Here is a 16,986-nt window from a genome sequence, read left to right as displayed (position 1 = left end):
CCAGCAATGCTTTTCATGCTTGGTAGTACTTAGTATTGCCAGGTTTTGTTTGTTTTTGTTGTTTTTTGCCATTTTGGTGGATTTGTAGTGGTATCTCATTGTGGTTTTAATTTGCGTTTTTGTTGTCTAATGGTGTTGAACATCTTTCCATGTTTTTATTTGCTAACCATATCTTCTTTGATGAAGTGTCTGTTCACACCTTTTGCCCATTTTAAAAATTGGATTGTTTGTTTTCTTATTATTGAGCTTTGAGAATTCTTTATAAATTCTGGACCCAGGTTTTTCATTATATACGTGTACTGCAAATACTTTCTCTGCGCTGTGATTTCTCTATTTTCTTAAATTAAAACAGAAGTTTTAATTTTTTCTTTTATGGGGTTCTTTCTGTTTGTTATCTGAGAGTCATTGCCTAACCTAAGCTCACAAAAATTTTCTTTTTTGTTGTCTTCTAGAAGCTCTGTAACTTTAGGTGTTACATTTAGGTCTGTGACCATCGTGAATAATTTTAATTTCTTCATATGGTGCAAGGTATGAGTTGAGATTCATGTTTTTTCATGTGGATGTTTAGTTAGTTGCTCCAGCATCATTTGTTATAAATATTATTCTTTCTCTATTGAATTACCTTGGCACCTATGTCAAAAATAAGTAAACACCATTTCTGTGTGGCTATATTTCTGGACACTCTATTCTGTTCTGTAGATCAATGGCTGTCATTTTGCCAGTACCACACAGTTTTGATTACTATAACATTAAAGTAAGTCTTGAAACCAGGTAATGTAAAATTTTTCAACTATTTTCTTGTTTTTCAAACTTGCTTTAGCTATTCTGAGTCCTTTGGTTTTCCATATCAATTTTAGAATCAGCTTGTCAGTTCCTACAAAAGAGCTTGTTGGGTTTCTGATTGCATTGCATTGATTCTATAGATCAGTTTGTGGAGAACTGACATCTTAGTGAACTTATCCAGTTCTTTTCTCATTGTTAGGGTAGGAGTGACTTTTTTTTTCCAGCTTTCTGCATTCTAGGCAGAAGCCTATATGGGAATTTTTAAATGCTGTTTCAGAAAGGAATAATTTACTTCCATTGTTGAGTATTATAATTTACCAGTCAATTTCAATCTGAATTAACCACTTGAAGTCTTTTTTCTTATCTGGAAAATGGGATATTGAATCACAGTCACTGGGCTTCCTTTTGCTGCTATATTAATGTGTTCTTTAGTCAAGATCTAATTTTTCAGTGTGTGATGTGGTATATTTAAGTTTTCAAAAATCTGTTCATCTTTCCCTACTTCTTGAAGATTAAATGTATTTTAATATCCTTTGCTATATTATAATTGTGTGAAAGATGCAAAAGAATAGAAATAATGAAATAAACTAACTCTCCTGTTAATAATGATTGGTCTTTCAAATTAGAAAGCCTTATTTCCTGAACTTTTTGGAAGTTAGAAGTACACATCATCAAGAATGATGTGTATGTTTTAAGAAGTGTAAAAATTAATTTTACAAAGAGAAAATGAAATAAGAAACCTTTTTCTTCTGTGAAATTACCTCTTGCCTTTTTTCTTTATTTAGGAAGTGCTTAGAAAAGAGATATATGGAATTGACCTGATAGGTGCTTTTTGTTATACACTTAGAGAACTTAGTATTAGCATTGTCATCTGCCAGGTTTTTTTGATTCCAGTTAAAGGAATGTCGAAAACTTTTAGTCTGTACCTCTGAGCGACCTATAATTTATAAATATCAGTGTTATCAGTCTACAACCTTTTAACATCCAAAAATTTAACTTAATAAATCCAATTTGTATTCACTTGTTAAATGCCTTAACTCTGAATTGTCAAGCTGTGTGCCAAGGCTTCCTAGCGCATCATAGTGAATTCACAGGGTGCCATGAAACACTGTAAACTTTCAAAGGAAACACAGGTGTATTCAACATCTATCATATCCCTTGTGGACCACTAGTTCACAGTTTCAACATTAGGTCACACTACATTCCTTTTTTCTATATCTTTGCAAGACTGGTTTTTGGATGTTTGCTGTGGTAATAATGCAGATACTGTACGAAAATCAGTACGGAAGAAGAAATGAGGGTGGCAGTGTCTAATCTAATTCCAAGGTTTGAGAAATTGTACACTGACCAGAGGTGCAGGCATGCCGTTAGTAAGTAACTATAGTTACCTCAATGCTATAGACAATGTTTGTGTCCCCCCAAAATTCATGTGTTGAAATTCTAACCCCTAATGTGATGGTATTAGTAGGTGACATCTTTGGTAGATGATTAGATCCTGAGGGTAGAACTCTCAAGAATGGGTTAAGTGTCTTTATAAGAGAGAGCTCAGAGAGCTCCTGAACCCCTTCTACCATGTGAGGACATAGGAAAGATGCCATTTATGAACCAGGAAGCAAGCTGTTACCAGACACCGAATCCACCAGATTGTTCTTGAACTTCCCAGCCTCTAGAATTATCAGAAACAAATGTTTGTTATTATTAAGCCACCTAGTCTATAATAAATTACCATAGCAGCCCATATGGACTAAGATACCCAGGAGAAGGGAAATGGGAGGGGTATGGTGGGAACTTAGAAGAGAGAGGTTTTTAAGTATAAGGGCAAGATATAGACATCACTGTGCTTTATGCAGACGTTCATGTTTTCCAATGGCCAATTTTTTTCTACCAGTTGCAATTACCCACATCCCTCTGTGTTTTAGTATGGTGTATCACATTGATTGATTTGCGTACATTGAAGAATCCTTGTATCCCCTGGGATAAACCTCTGTGTTTTAGGACCTGTACTTCCTTTGAGGTGTGAGAGTTTGGTCTTTTGCTCCTGCGGGCTTTTTAGAGGCCTGAAAAGGCTTCTCCCCTTTTCTTTTTAATGTCCTTCAGGAAATTTTGCAACCTTTACTGGTCTCTGAAATGGAGGTAACAAAGGATTTTACCTTTTTAAAATAAATTTCATCCTCCTACAGGTACCATGCTCCCAGTGGCTAGGCTGGGATGTTTTAACGTTTTCTTTTATGATTTAGAACATTGGTGGTCCCAAAAGCCATTAAGGGAAAACAAGAATTTGGGGTCATTTATAATATATTATAAATTTTACAGAATATAGACCATAATGATTTAATGTAAACTAAGAAAGGACAGGTCCTTCTATCTCTTGGACTTGGAAGAGCTTGCGTCAGTGTATCCTAGAGATGAAAATAAGACAGAGAAAAATGATTTTTGCCTGTTTTTTGGTTGATTTTTTAAGAGTTAAGGAGAATTATTAATAATACAGAGCTAGAATGACAGGCAGGCAAATGGATAGGTAGACTGACAGTCTATATTCCATACTTAAAACCACACAAGTCTTCCTAAATTGAAAATTGATGAAGGGTGTAAGTTTGCCACAGAATCTTTTGGCAGAGGAAAGGCTGTAGATAGGATGACATGAAAATAAAGGCATCAAGGGGTCTATTGTCACAGATTTCACAGTTAGTTTGAAAAGCACTGAGATTTAGAGCAACACGGAACTGGAAAACAACAGAAGTGTCTATAGGGCAAGGACTGAGTATACACAGGGTAAAACCTCTTGATGCCTTTACTGTTTCCAGTTAGGGGTATTATGACTATATAACATCTATGAAAATTTTTATACATGTCTTCTGATACTCATATACTCATTTCACTAGGATATAAACTTAAAAATAGAATTGCCAAGTCCTTAGGGTAAACATGTTTAGCTTTAGAAGAAACTGTCCGTTTTCCAAGGTGGCTGTACCATTTTACACTTCCACAAACAGTGTATGAGTTTCGGTTACCTGTCCTCACAACCCCTGGTGTTGTCTCTGTTTTTAAATTTAGCCTTTTTAATAGTGTGTAGTTGTAAATCATTTTGGCTTTAATTTGCATTGCCCTAGGGGTAATGATGTTGAGCACATTTTCACTTGCTTATTAACCATTTGGATATTCACTTCTTTGAAATGTAAGATTCCCCCCCCCCTTTTTTTTTTTTTGCGGTACGCGGGCCTCTCACTGTTGTGGCCTCTCCCTTGCCGAGCACAGGCTCCAGACCCGCAGGCTCAGCGGCCATGGCTTACGGGCCTAGCCCATGGCACGTGGGATCTTCCCAAATGGGACACGAACCCGCGTCCCCTGCATCGGCAGGCGGACTCTCAACCACTGCGCCACCAGGGAAGCCCCTCCCCATTTTTTTGTATTGAGTTTTATCCTTTTCTTCTTGATTTTGTAGTAGTTAATTATATATGCTGGGTATGAGTCTTTCATGAGATATATATACATTAAAGATATCTTCTCCCAATCTGTGGATTACCCTTTCCCTTCTTAATGGTCTTTTGATGAACAAGTTTTGATTTTAATGAAATCCAACGTGTTATAATTTTTTTCTTTTATGAATAGTGCTTTTTGTGTCCTGTTTAAGAAATCTTTGCTTATCCCAAGGTTTTGAAGATCATCTTCTGTGTTTCCTTCCAGAAGTTTTATAGTTTACTTTTCACTTTTAGGTTTATGATTTGTCTGGAATTACTTTTGTTCATGACGTAGGTAGGTGGTCAATATTAATTTTTTTTTCTGATACAGATATCCAATTGCTTCAGCATCATTTATCGAAAAGACCATCTCTTCCCACATCGTATTGATGCCTTTGTTGTAAGTTAATTGACTGCATACATGTGGATTTAATTCTGGACTCCCTATTCTATTTCAGTGACCTGTTTGTCTACCCATAAGTATTGGCTTATGCCAGTACTTCACTGTCTGATTTACTGTAGTTTCATAGATGGTCTTAAAATCTGATCCATTCATTTTTGAGATGTTTTAGAAACTGTGATAAGGTACATTTGTTTGATTTAGGGGTACAACCATTTATTATAAAATGAAAAAAAATTTATGTATTTAATGGAAAGTGAATTAAACTTAGAATAAGCTAATTGTTTTATAGAGATAATTGACCTGTTTTTTAGGTTATGATAGGAGAGAATTAGCTTTGCAGAACCTTTGCTTTTAAAATGGCGTACTGATATCCCAAAGTTATGAAAAGATCGGAAAGATGGTTATTAAATGTGCAAAGTGCTGTATCATTGGGAAAGAGACTTAATAAGCTTTTTAAGCCATAGTTTATAAGCATGGTCTATTCTGCTTTGTTCTAACACTCTCTCTGCAGTAATATTTTCTTGTAGCCTTATCCCTGCATCTTCTAGTGGTCAGTAAACATCTATATTGTTTTTGGAAATTCAGAATTTTAAGCATTTGTATCAATTATAGTTCTAGCAGGAAACAGAAGATATACTCTGCTAGGATTTTAAAGAAAATTTAATGAAGTTCCTGTTTATAAACATATGATGGAAAGGGTCAAAGAAACCAAGATGGCACCTGGAGACTAGCAACAGCAGAAAATAGCAACCACCTCTAGGGCTGAAGCAGCAAGAAGAAATGTTACAGACTTCCAGTGAGAACTAGAGACACAGAAGATGGGCTTCCTGACAGGAGCTATGATTGTAGAGGGTTGCAGCTTAAACCAAGGAAGGAGCCGGGAAATAAACATCCTGACCTCTTTCTTCTGCCATCTGATTTGCCTGCTCGTATCTCCCATTGGACAAGTCCAACCAGAAAACTATAAATGCAGTCTGCAAGGGTCAGTCTGCAAGGGTACAGCAGCAGGGAGAGAAAGGCCAAACATGTATCTGGATCAGCGGGGATGGTGGCAAACAAAATAACCAGCGCAGAATAGTTCGTTTTGACTGAAAATATGAGGGAAAGGTTTTTTTTTTTGAATGTAGTAATGGTTTTCCATATGGCTTAGGTCTAAAATAGAGAAGTTTTGTTTTGGCCAGTCCAGCCAGATTTTTCTTTATAACATAGGGAAAGTACACACAGAACAAAAGTCATTTCTATTCAAGAAAAATTAGCTTACATGTAGTTCAGAAGAGTGTATGAGATCTAGCATAGCGAAATATCTTCATTGCCATTTATCATTTGAACATTTCTAAAATGTATCTTTCTCATAAATGATTTGAGAATTTTTTGCATTTTGCAATGACCATGAATATATTTAGAAGTAATATAAAATTACATTTTCCCTCTTATAAGCTGTCATTTGTTCAAATGTCACATAACAGAACTATCCTATGTTAAGTAACATTTCAGTTGATGGTAATAGAGACTTTAAGCAAAACTTTTTGAAGTGTGCTTGTCATTTCCTTTTTTCCCAGTATGTGGAAATTTTTCAGTATTTCTTTTCACAGGGAAAGAGACGAGATAATGTGTCATGTTGTGTCTCAAAAATAGCATTTGAATATTTTAGTTCATCTACATCACACACTTTTCTGTACTACAATTATCTCTGACACAGATAATATTCCGGGAATGTTCAGTTCACATGTAAGCAGAAATATGACAGAAGGCTAAACTGAAATAGCAACTGAATTAGTTTATCATTTAAATTATATCTTTAAATACCTTTTACCTAGGTTCATGATGGTTCGTAGTGGAAAAAATGGTGACCTTCATCTTAAACAGATTGCATATTATAAACGAATTGGTGAATATCATCCAACTACACTGCCTAGTGAGAGAAGTGGCATAAGAAGAGCAGCAAAAAAATTTGCCTTCAAAGGTAAAATTAATGCCCCCAATTTTTAGTATAGAGTTTATATAGATGTTTCTCCATATGTAATTCCTTGTGGAATCCTGAGAATTTCTGTAGTAATTGGTCGTTGCTTAACAATTACCATTTAAATTGATAATGCCATTCAGTCAAAAGCAAAATAAAACTCACATTGAAGCTAACTGAAGGGCAGTAAGCGTGAAAAGGGCATTTTAAATCATAGACAGAAAATGATACCATGAACAAAACAAAACACTTACCTAAATTAATGTCACCTGCTTTTGTCCTCAGGTGATTCCTACTCTAGTGGTACACTTGTAAACATTCGTGTCACTCTCAATGAAGAACTTATTTGATGCCTAATATTGAAAATGTTGACAAAGTTAACTTACTCTACTTATTTCTGTGGTTCCTCCCTCTCAGTGCCATTAAATAGTCTCAGGATCATATTTATTTTTGAACTCCTAATCCCCCTGAATGAATTAAATATTTGAAAGACAGTAGAATATTTATCTTGAAAGGTTATGATAATTTTCCCCTCTTTCTCTTCCTCCTCCAAAGGGGAAGAGAAGTTTGGGATGAGATAAGCAAAGACATACAATCACCAGATGACTAAATGAATGTTGGTACTATTAATGGGAATTTTGCCTGTAGGTACAGAATCAGGCTTTTCTCAAAGCAGGTCAAGAAAATTCTAAGATAATAAATAAATACCTGCTTATTTTTCCCTGTGTACACCCCTTCCAGTAACTCCCTTAAGCTTAAGAACAGGCATACCTATTACATCTTAGACTAAAGAGGATTCATTCATTCATTTATTTAATCATTTATGCAACAAATGTTTACTGAGTTCCTCCTGTGTGCCAGTCACATTTTAGGCCTTGGGAACATGTTGATGAATAAGATAGATAACTCCTGCCCTTAAGTTGCTTACTTTCTAATTCAAGTAAGGAATGTTCCACTCAGCATGTGCTTAATTAAGCACACTAATAGCTTACTGGTGTATTTTGGAGTTTGAATAGCTACTCATCCACACTGGAGAATTAGCTATTCTCTTCCTGCCCTGATTACTTCCCAGCCGTAGACTCTTTCCAGGTGTCTCCAAAGGAAAACAACTGCCCTGAGGATTAAGGTTTGCCCACTTTCTTGGCTTTATGAACCCTATTTCCTACCCAAATCCTGAAAAACTTAAGAGAGGTGGTTGCTTACAAAAATACAGCTATGATGAAACGCTATTTTGGAAAATTCTATTCCAGAAGTTGCTTATCTGTACATAATTTATTTGCTAATTCCTGCCTTTTTTAGGAAGTGCCTGCTGCAAGTATTTTTCTAGTTTGATTACTCCCATAGAAGATAATTTTATACTCCCATATTTACCATGTGCTTTGGTGAACAAGCTAGCCCTACTTGTGTTGATAGCTACAAAACTATAGCGGCTAGTTCTACATATCTGTTAGTAAGTGTAACAGCTGAGGACCTTTCAGATTGTATGGTAGCATCATCACAAATATTCTATATTAGAGGGAAAAGGATTTAACAAAAAAAACCTCATGGTTTGAAGATAAGGCTATGATTATCTTAAAACTATATAGATATCTAAAAATTTCAATTATATCTTTTTGGTATTTTTTTATTTCAGAAAAAAAGCTGTTTTATGTCGGAAAAGACAGAAAACAAAATCGTTTGGTAATTGTTTCAGAAGAAGAAAAAAAGAAAGTCCTAAGAGAATGCCATGAAAATGACACTGGAGCCCATCATGGCATATCCAGAACCCTTACTCTAGTGGAATCCAGCTACTATTGGACTTCTGTGACCAATGATGTCAAACAGTGGGTATGGCTTATGTATTTAGAATATTTTGAATAATGTCTTTGTAGTATATATCCAAAATTCATGTTTGCTCCAGATTAACTCTAGATATCACTTCTCATTAAGTACTTTTTGTCTGGGTAGTTTTTCTGCAAAACATTTAAAGGGAGTTTTATTTCCCTTCAAAAATCTTCTTTAAAATCACTGAAATATAATTTGAACTAGAACAAAACATTATTTAAATATTTGAAAATACTCTGTTTAGATAGATTATCTAGAACCAGATTTTCATCATTGAACTATCTTGTGTAGGCAGAATTTAAATGGGGCTGAAATTTCTTTGACCAAAAATTAATCATTACCTCTTTGATGGCAGTCATACAATCTTTTCTTGAGAGGAGAATATGTTCATTATAAGTCAGGCCCCATGTGTGTCTCCTCTTTTGTCCGTATATTGTCTTGACATAGAAAATGTCAAATATGGCAGAAACACCAAACCAACTAATTGCAAAATCAAGTTGTGAAGATAATGAAATTAGTCTGAGTTTTGTAACTTTATAACCCATTAGGACCTCAACTTCTTCTAATAGAAAATTCACCTAGGAGTTCTGGGATTCTTGCTGCTAGGTCAGTTGATCCCTACTCTTTCTAGTGTGCTCCATATAGCAAATCATAGAAATTCCTTAGTATGTATGTGAGAACCCGTTAATAATCGTAATAGTGCATTAAAAAGACTGTCATTTCAGGCATAAAGAATTAACACAACATTTAATTTAACTAAGTATCATTTGTGAGTCTGTGCAGGTATTCCAAAGACCTCAGTTTTTGTATTTGCCTTTAGAACCTGCCACACATTCCTTTACAGACATTCAATGAAATCTTTGTCACATCTTTATCATTTGAAAAATGATTTTGGGAAATAAGGTAATTTGTGATGAGAATTAGTTTAAGTTAGAAAAACTAGAAAATAAAAATTTTGATCAAAAGTAACTATAATGCAAAAAGACTGGTTTAAAAATTTTGTTCAGGACTTGGTTTGAAAGTAGTTTCCAAAGTATAATTCCAGAAATATGTTGAACAATGGCACCATCCATATGTTGATCAATTGATCTCATCTCACACAAATGAAAGCTCCATGACAGCATGGGCTTTGTTTTTGTTCATTCTCTTTTTCCAGGACCTAGTGGAATTTCTGGCATCTATAAATATTGTTTGAATAAAGTTATATTTTAATGAATATTGCATACATGAATGAATGAACTCAGTAGAGTGATAACTTTAAAAGAAAAATTTTTTTTGCTTATAGAAATTATATACTCACATACTGATTTAAAATGATAGCAAACATGTTTTAAGATCTATTCATTTAATAAATATTTATTGATTGTAAACTAGAATTATGTTCCATGTGAATAAAAACCCTTAAGGCAGTCATTGAATAGTAGTAGCAAGTAATATTTGCTTATATTCTGAATAGGTTTTATTTTATTATGAGAATAGTCCAAAAGTTTCTCCTTCAAAACACAAAGTACCTATCAACCATTTCAAAGTTCAGATTTATAAGACTGCTTTTATTATATTGAATATATTAACATTTGTATACCTTTTCTTTATTGTATGCCTGTTTTATAGGTATATGCTTGTCAGCATTGCCAAGTGGCAAAAAATACGGTTATTCTAGCACCTAAACAGCATCTTCTCAAAGTGGAGAATCCATGGAGTATAGTTACTGTTGATCTGATGGGCCCTTTTCATACAAGCAGCAGAAGTCATGTATATGCTATAATCATGACAGATTTGTTCACAAAATGGGTTGTGATTTTGCCTCTTTGTGATGTTTCAGCATCAGAAATTTCTAAAGCTATTATCAATATATTTTTCTTATATGGACCTCCTCAGAAAATAATAATGGACCAAAGAGATGAGTTCATTCATCAGGTAAGACAAACTAGTTAGATCTAGGAGCATATTTTACTCACCTTTCAGTGAGCAGCACAACTTATATGGTACTTAATAAGTTTAGAAAATTCCTACAGATATAGAGGTTTAATATTGTATAGTACAAAGGTAGTTGGACTGGAAATTAAGGATTTTAATAGTTACTATGCCACTAAGTAATTGTAAACCTGTCTTTAGTTTTCTTCAAAGTAAAATGAGGCGGTTGGACCAAAGAGTCTTTTTTTGCTTCTAGCTTAAAAATTCTGTGATTGATATGTAGAGGGAGAATTGACTAAATGGAGAAATACAGTCATGCTTGTGAATGAGAAATTCAATATTGAAAGATACCAATTTTTCCCAAATCAAAATTAATTTATATGTTAATGTATTTCTAATCAGCATTAAAAAGGAGGGAGCATTTTCCCTTGCCCTGGCCTTTATCCGCATTAAAGTTAACCTGAAAGAATAAGTGGACAGGAATACATACAAAAATTCTAAAAAAGGAATATAACTACTATACTTAAGGCATATTATTAAATTTTTATAATTGACAGGGTACTGGTGTAAGAAAATAACCAGACTGTCTAGGTTCACGGCACCTTTGATATCTCAGTCCAAAAGAAATACCTAAAATGATACTTATCAAATAGTTAGGGCTTGTGCCAAGGGGTCCCTAAGGTTATCTCCAGGTTTTATAATTCACTAGGAGGACTCAGCAGATGTTCATACTATGGCTAAGATTTATTATAACTAAAGGATACAAAGCAAAATCAGCAGACAAAAGGCTCATGGAGATAAGTCCAGGGGAAACTAGGAACAAGCTTCTAAGACATCCTCTCCCAGTGTAATCACACAGGACATGCTCAGTTCTCCCAGCAGAGTTATAGCAACCCATGTAAATTGTTGTCTACCAGGGAGGCTCACTAGAGACTCAGTGCCTAGGATTTTTACTGGGAGCTGATCACATAAGCACCAAAAATTCTAGATTCTCAAAAGAAAGAAGGTGTTCAGCATAAGTCACCTTGATTGTATAAACAGTTTTGGCACTTTGAGCCACCCTTAATCAGTTAGGGAATGGTGGAAACCCGCACGAAATCCAAGGTCCTAGACACCAGCCAAGGGCCAACTTTGTAAGCAGGACTTTCACAGGATAGCAGCCTTAGTTCTGCTATGTTAACTCTTTTTCTGCACAGGTCCAAACAACTTAGTATTTATATCCTAACCACTTAGCCATTTAAAAAAATAGTAGTCATAAATTGAAAGAAATAATATTTTCATTTCATTCATTTCATTTCATTTCATTTTCATTTCATTCTTAAATAACCACAGTTAGTTACTAATGGGATGTGTATAGCTGTTTACCACTGCTAAGCTTTTCAAACTTTAGAATCAGTTTGGACACTGCCATCCTCATTTCCTGTTTTGCATTGATTTTTATACAGTCATTGCTTTTTATCATAGCGCCTGTCAAAAAACAGTTCTGTAAAGAAACATCATCAAAAGGAATGTAGTCTGATCTATTGTTGAAACCATAAACTACCTTAAGCTAGTAGTTTTCAAGGTGTCCAACAGATGTTAAGGAGGCCCTTTGGCACAGAGTTTAGTAACCATGTTTAAAATGATAGAGCTGGTATCATAAATGAGTGGAGTTAGGGAAGGATTATTTAATAAATTTAATTTAATTAACAGCATAGATAACAATTTTCTAGTTATTTCTATAATATGATTTTAGAATTACTGCACACCAAAATTGTTTTCAGGTAAATTAAAAATTTTGTTTTTTTTAATTGAAACAAAAAAATACAATTGACTTTTTTTTTTTCAATCTCTAGAGACTGAGTTAACTTTCCAAGCTTAGGGAATAGTGGCATAAATTTAAATGGAAAAATCACCAACTTTGGCTGTTTAAAAATTAGAAATTTATATGTGGTAAAATCACCAAAATGTACAGGCCAAGAAACAGGCCAAAAAAATAAAGCACATTCATGCAGGAAAGGGCTAATGCCTTTATTATAAAAGATTCAAACAAATTAAAAAATTTAGTCAATGGCAGAAATGTAATTCACAAGAGGGAATAAAAATAATAAATATGGAAAAATGTTCAAACCCAATAGTAATGAGTAATGTAAATTAAGACCATTTTTTGTTTATCTAAATCAAGAAAAATAGTAGTAATACCAAATAGACTACAGATAAAATAATATAGCCTTACATTACAGGTAGTATAGCAACTTGAAACTAACTCTTGTAAAGCAGTCTGCCAAAGGTCCAGTAAGAGCCATATATATATATATATCTTGGTGAACGATCCTATTTCTAAGAATTCTAAGGCGATTATCCAAAGTATAGAAAAATAGCTCTTTTACGATATTATTTACCACAATGCTATGTATATTAACGAGAAACAGGAAATGACCTAAATATCCAAATAAAGGAAGTGTTTCAGAAAAACGTCAAGCCCCATGATGAAATATTTTGTAGTCATTAAAAATGTTCACAAGAAAAGGAAATAACATGGACACTGATTAAAACATGTTCAGTTAAAACTCTGGGTAAAAGATTTTATTACATACATTATGTATACATATTTTACACAGATAACTATGTAAAAAATAGATGTAAAGAAACTAAAATAAAAATTTATATGGTTAACCATGGAATTTTTAAGAGTAATGAGATTATAGGTTTTTTCCCTTAACTTTTCAGTTTATATGTTATCATTATGTTGTTTTTATAACTATTAGTGATTAAAATATACATAATCATCTGTTGTTTTGTGATATAAATTACTACTGCTTAGCAATAACTAGTTCTCCTAGCCTTCCAAACATAGACGACTGTCCTAGCCTCTTTCAGGTGGGCAAGCCCAAGTAACACATCTGGGCAAAGAAGTTGAATGGATGAATGTGTGCCCCTTTCAGCCTGAGGTATTGAAAACTTCATCCTCAATTCTTCCTTCTCCCAGTCTTATTCTGTCTCTGGAGAATTAACTGCATATTTCAGATATTACCCTAAAGGGTAGTGGATGTTCTCTCATCCAGGATTTCTGAGGCACCTAGGTGCTTTGGAGAGACACCCTGACCTACAGCTGACCTTGTCCGAGCAAGTAGTAAAATTTTTGAGTTAAACCACTGAGCCTTGAATGTGTTTTGTAACTGCAGTATAATATTGCCTACCTTGACTGACATAGCAGTGGTCTGCAAAATGAGGTGTGCAAGACAATCTAGTTTGTAGGATGACAATATTAGAACTTTTGTTTATAATTTTTATCTAATAAATAAGAAAGAAATGAAGCTTTTACTAATAATATATAGAGATTCATAATAGCATCCTGAGTCAACAAAGCAGATGATTGTGTGTCGCACATGGTACGGGAAGGTATCTTGGGAAAAAAGTGAGAATCTGCAACATGTGGGAGTCCATAGTGGTTCCCTCACTCATTCTTTTGCTTTAGCAGCAGTAATTAAATTTATGGATATTGTCCAGTTTTTGCCAAACTACCCTTCATAGAATAACTAGGTGGCTTAATTTTCTTGCAGTGAAACAAGATCATACGAATAATGCAATCACCTTTCAACCACAGGAAAATGATAGAGCTGACACAAGTAACTTCTAGTACTAGCTCTTTCACAGATACATTAACGATATAAAAATAAATGTGGACTAATCAGATCTGATAGGAAATTGGCCACCAAAACTCAAAATTATCAAGAAATCTATTTGAAATATTGTCTTACTTTTACCTTTATTAATGAAAAGCCTCATCCTAAATGCATATAGTACTTCAAGATACTAGGTAATGACAATATGAAACCATTATGAATCACCAGCAGTCTTTCCAGTCATGTTTAAAGTCATATGATGTATACATTATTGGTACTATGTATAAAATAGACAGCTGATGGGAACATACTGTGTAGCACAGGGAACTCTACCTAATGCACTGTGATAACCTATATGGGAGGGAAGTCCAATAGAGAGGGGATATCTGTATGTGTATGGCTGATTCATTTTGTTGTGCAGTGGAGGCTAACACAACATTGTAAAGCAACCATACTCCAATAAAAATTAATTTTAAAAATAAAAAAAAGTCATATGATAATCCAAGACTTTGAAAATTTTACCAAAAGTAACAATAAATGTTTATAAGCCTCTTTTATGAGGTTTAACAAAAAAAATAAAAATCACATGTGATTAAGAAAATTTGTTCTTTTTGCTGTGATTTATATGGCTTAAATATTATACAGCAGGCATAATCGTGACAAAATAAAATGGGTTTTTTTGTCAGCATATACTGACATAGGAAACACTGCTAAAGTATTGAAATAAGATTTAGAACATTATACACAATGTGGGAGGTTTATTATAAAGTTGATGAAAGTACAGATGTTTCTAACATATCTCAGCTTAGAGCATTTGAGTATTTGCTAAATTGTTTCAATAAAATACACAAAGACCTTTTTATAAACCTGTGAAGAAAAGAGAATTAACATTTGTAAAGGAAAAATTATTTCTTTAATTTTAAAAATGTGTCTTATGGAAAACTAAAATTGTGACCACTAATGGAATGTCTGGTTTGATGGGGAGAAAAAAAGGCTCTTGGGTTAAGGATATCTAGGTAGCATCTCACAAATGGATTCACTGGATCAGTTCTAGGCAACCTCTTCAAGTTGAAGCCTTTTCCAAAAGTCAGTCATTTTTAAAACCATTAATTATGACCTCAGATTGAGGCTGACCCAAATAATACCTATTTTCTGGGATTTCTTTTAGATTACTTTTGATTTAAAAGGAGGTGGCCTAACATATATACAGTGGAATATTACTCAGCCATAAAAAGAAACAAAATTGAGTTATCTGTAGTGAGGTGGATGGACCTAGAGTCTCTCATACAGAGTGAAGTCAGAAAGAAAAACATACCGTATGCTAACACATATATATGGAATCTAAAAAAAAAATGGTTATGAAGAACCTAGGGAAAGGACAGGAATAATGACACTGATGTAGAGAATGGACTTGAGGTCACGGGGAGGGGGAAGGGTAAGCTGGGACGAAGTGAGAGAGTGGCACAGACTAATATATACTACCAAATGTGAAATAGATAGCTAGTGGGAAGCAGCCACAAAGCACAGGGAGAACAGCTCGGGGCTTTGTGACCACCTAGAGGGGTGGGATAGGGAGGGTGAGAGGGAGACGCAAGAGGGAGATGTGGGGATATATGTATATGTATAGCTGATTCACTTTGTTATAAAGCAGAAACTAACACACCATTGTAAAGCAGTTATACTCCAGTAAATATGTTAAAAAAAAAAAGGCGGCCTTCGTTAGTACATATATTAGGTAGGAATTGTATTCCACTGTGAGTAACAGAGAACCCTTCTCTTCCCTCCAATATATAAACTCCAATAGGAGTTTATTTTATACTTAGGGAAAAGAAAGCCAGCCTCTCCAGGGTTGGAAGGGTAACTCTGAATGTCATTGGGAACCCATGCTTCTAGCATTCTGTTCCACCATCTTTGAGATGTGACTCTCAATCTTATGCTTACAATATGGCATGCCACAAATTCTACATTTCTGGCAGAAAGAAGGGGGAGGTTAATGGGCAAAAAAAGCTAGAACTAGCTGAGTCTGCCCAACAACTTTCACTTAAATCTTTTTGGCCAGAACTATATCACTACCCCACTACTATATCACTACTATCTGACTACCCCAACGAAAAATAATAAGAAAAAATAGTTTGAGGTGTAAATAAGGTAGGAAAAATAAGTTAACAGGCTTATTCTTAGAAGTTTTCTAAACTCATTTTGACTTATTAGGCCCTGCCCATAATAAATATAACAACAAAAATAATAGTAACATTAAGAGTTATAAAGTGCTTACTACTTGCCAAGCACTGTTTTAAGTGCCTTATAAACATTTATTCATTTAATCCTCAAGAGAGTCGTGGGTAGGATTTTCCTCATTTTACAGATGAAGAAACTGAGTACACAGAGGTTTGGTGATTTGGCCAAGGTCATGTAGCTGTCAAGTGGATTATGTTAACTGTGTTTGAGAAACTGTCTACTGAATTAAAATGTTATCTGAACTCAGAGTTAGTGTTAAATTCTGTTCTTCCATTTCCTTGCTGTATGTGTGTGTCTGGCAAGGCACTTAACCTCCCAGAGCTTCAGCTGCTTATCTTTAAAATGGAGTTAATATCTCATAAGATTTTTGTCATGTATAATGACTGTAATGTAAAGCATCAGCACATAGTAAGGACTCAATAAATGGTAGTTACTCTTTTAAACAAAATATGTATGTTTTCATAAAGACTGGCTATGGTCAAGGAAAAGGCAAGATTCAAATTCTTTTGCAACCTTTCAATCCAGGGAAAAATAAAATACAGATTTTAAAATCAGCTTTGTTTTTTATATGTTTTTCAGATCAATGTAGAACTGTGTGAATTGTTTGGTACAAAGCAAATTGTAATTTCTCATGCCTCCCAAACTATTAATCCAACTGTAAGTACACATAGCACAATCAAAACATTTCTTTCCAAACACTGTGCTGACTACCCAAACAACTGGGATGATCACCTAGCAGCTGTTTCGTTTGCCTTCAATGTTACTCACTCGGTATGTACCTTTTTATAATCTGTACTTGTG

The 16,986-nt window shown here is 34.3% G+C and overlaps 1 protein-coding gene across 4 annotated transcripts in view; it reads left to right on the top strand.

The window, feature by feature from the left end:
• The window catches only part of GIN1 (gypsy retrotransposon integrase 1), a 28,683-nt gene that overhangs the window by 3,075 nt on the left and 8,622 nt on the right, over positions 1–16,986 (top strand). Inside the window, exons 2-6 of one of the 4 annotated variants that reach the window (XM_067731366.1) lie at positions 4,573–4,641; positions 6,462–6,607; positions 8,238–8,431; positions 10,040–10,345; positions 16,765–16,956. In XM_067731366.1, the coding sequence (XP_067587467.1) occupies positions 4,631–4,641; positions 6,462–6,607; positions 8,238–8,431; positions 10,040–10,345; positions 16,765–16,956 (849 nt within the window). In that variant the 5' untranslated portion in view covers positions 4,573–4,630. Of the gene's footprint in view, positions 1–4,572; positions 4,642–6,461; positions 6,608–8,237; positions 8,432–10,039; positions 10,346–16,764; positions 16,957–16,986 lie in introns of those variants that run through there. The other 3 variants (XM_067731367.1, XM_067731368.1, XM_067731369.1) reach the window with 3 other exon arrangements.

Source organism: Pseudorca crassidens, chromosome 3 (assembly GCF_039906515.1).
Source record: "Pseudorca crassidens isolate mPseCra1 chromosome 3, mPseCra1.hap1, whole genome shotgun sequence".
NCBI lineage: Eukaryota > Metazoa > Chordata > Mammalia > Artiodactyla > Delphinidae > Pseudorca > Pseudorca crassidens.
Note: the sequence above shows the minus strand (reverse complement) of the source record. Positions and strands in the feature narration are given on the sequence as shown.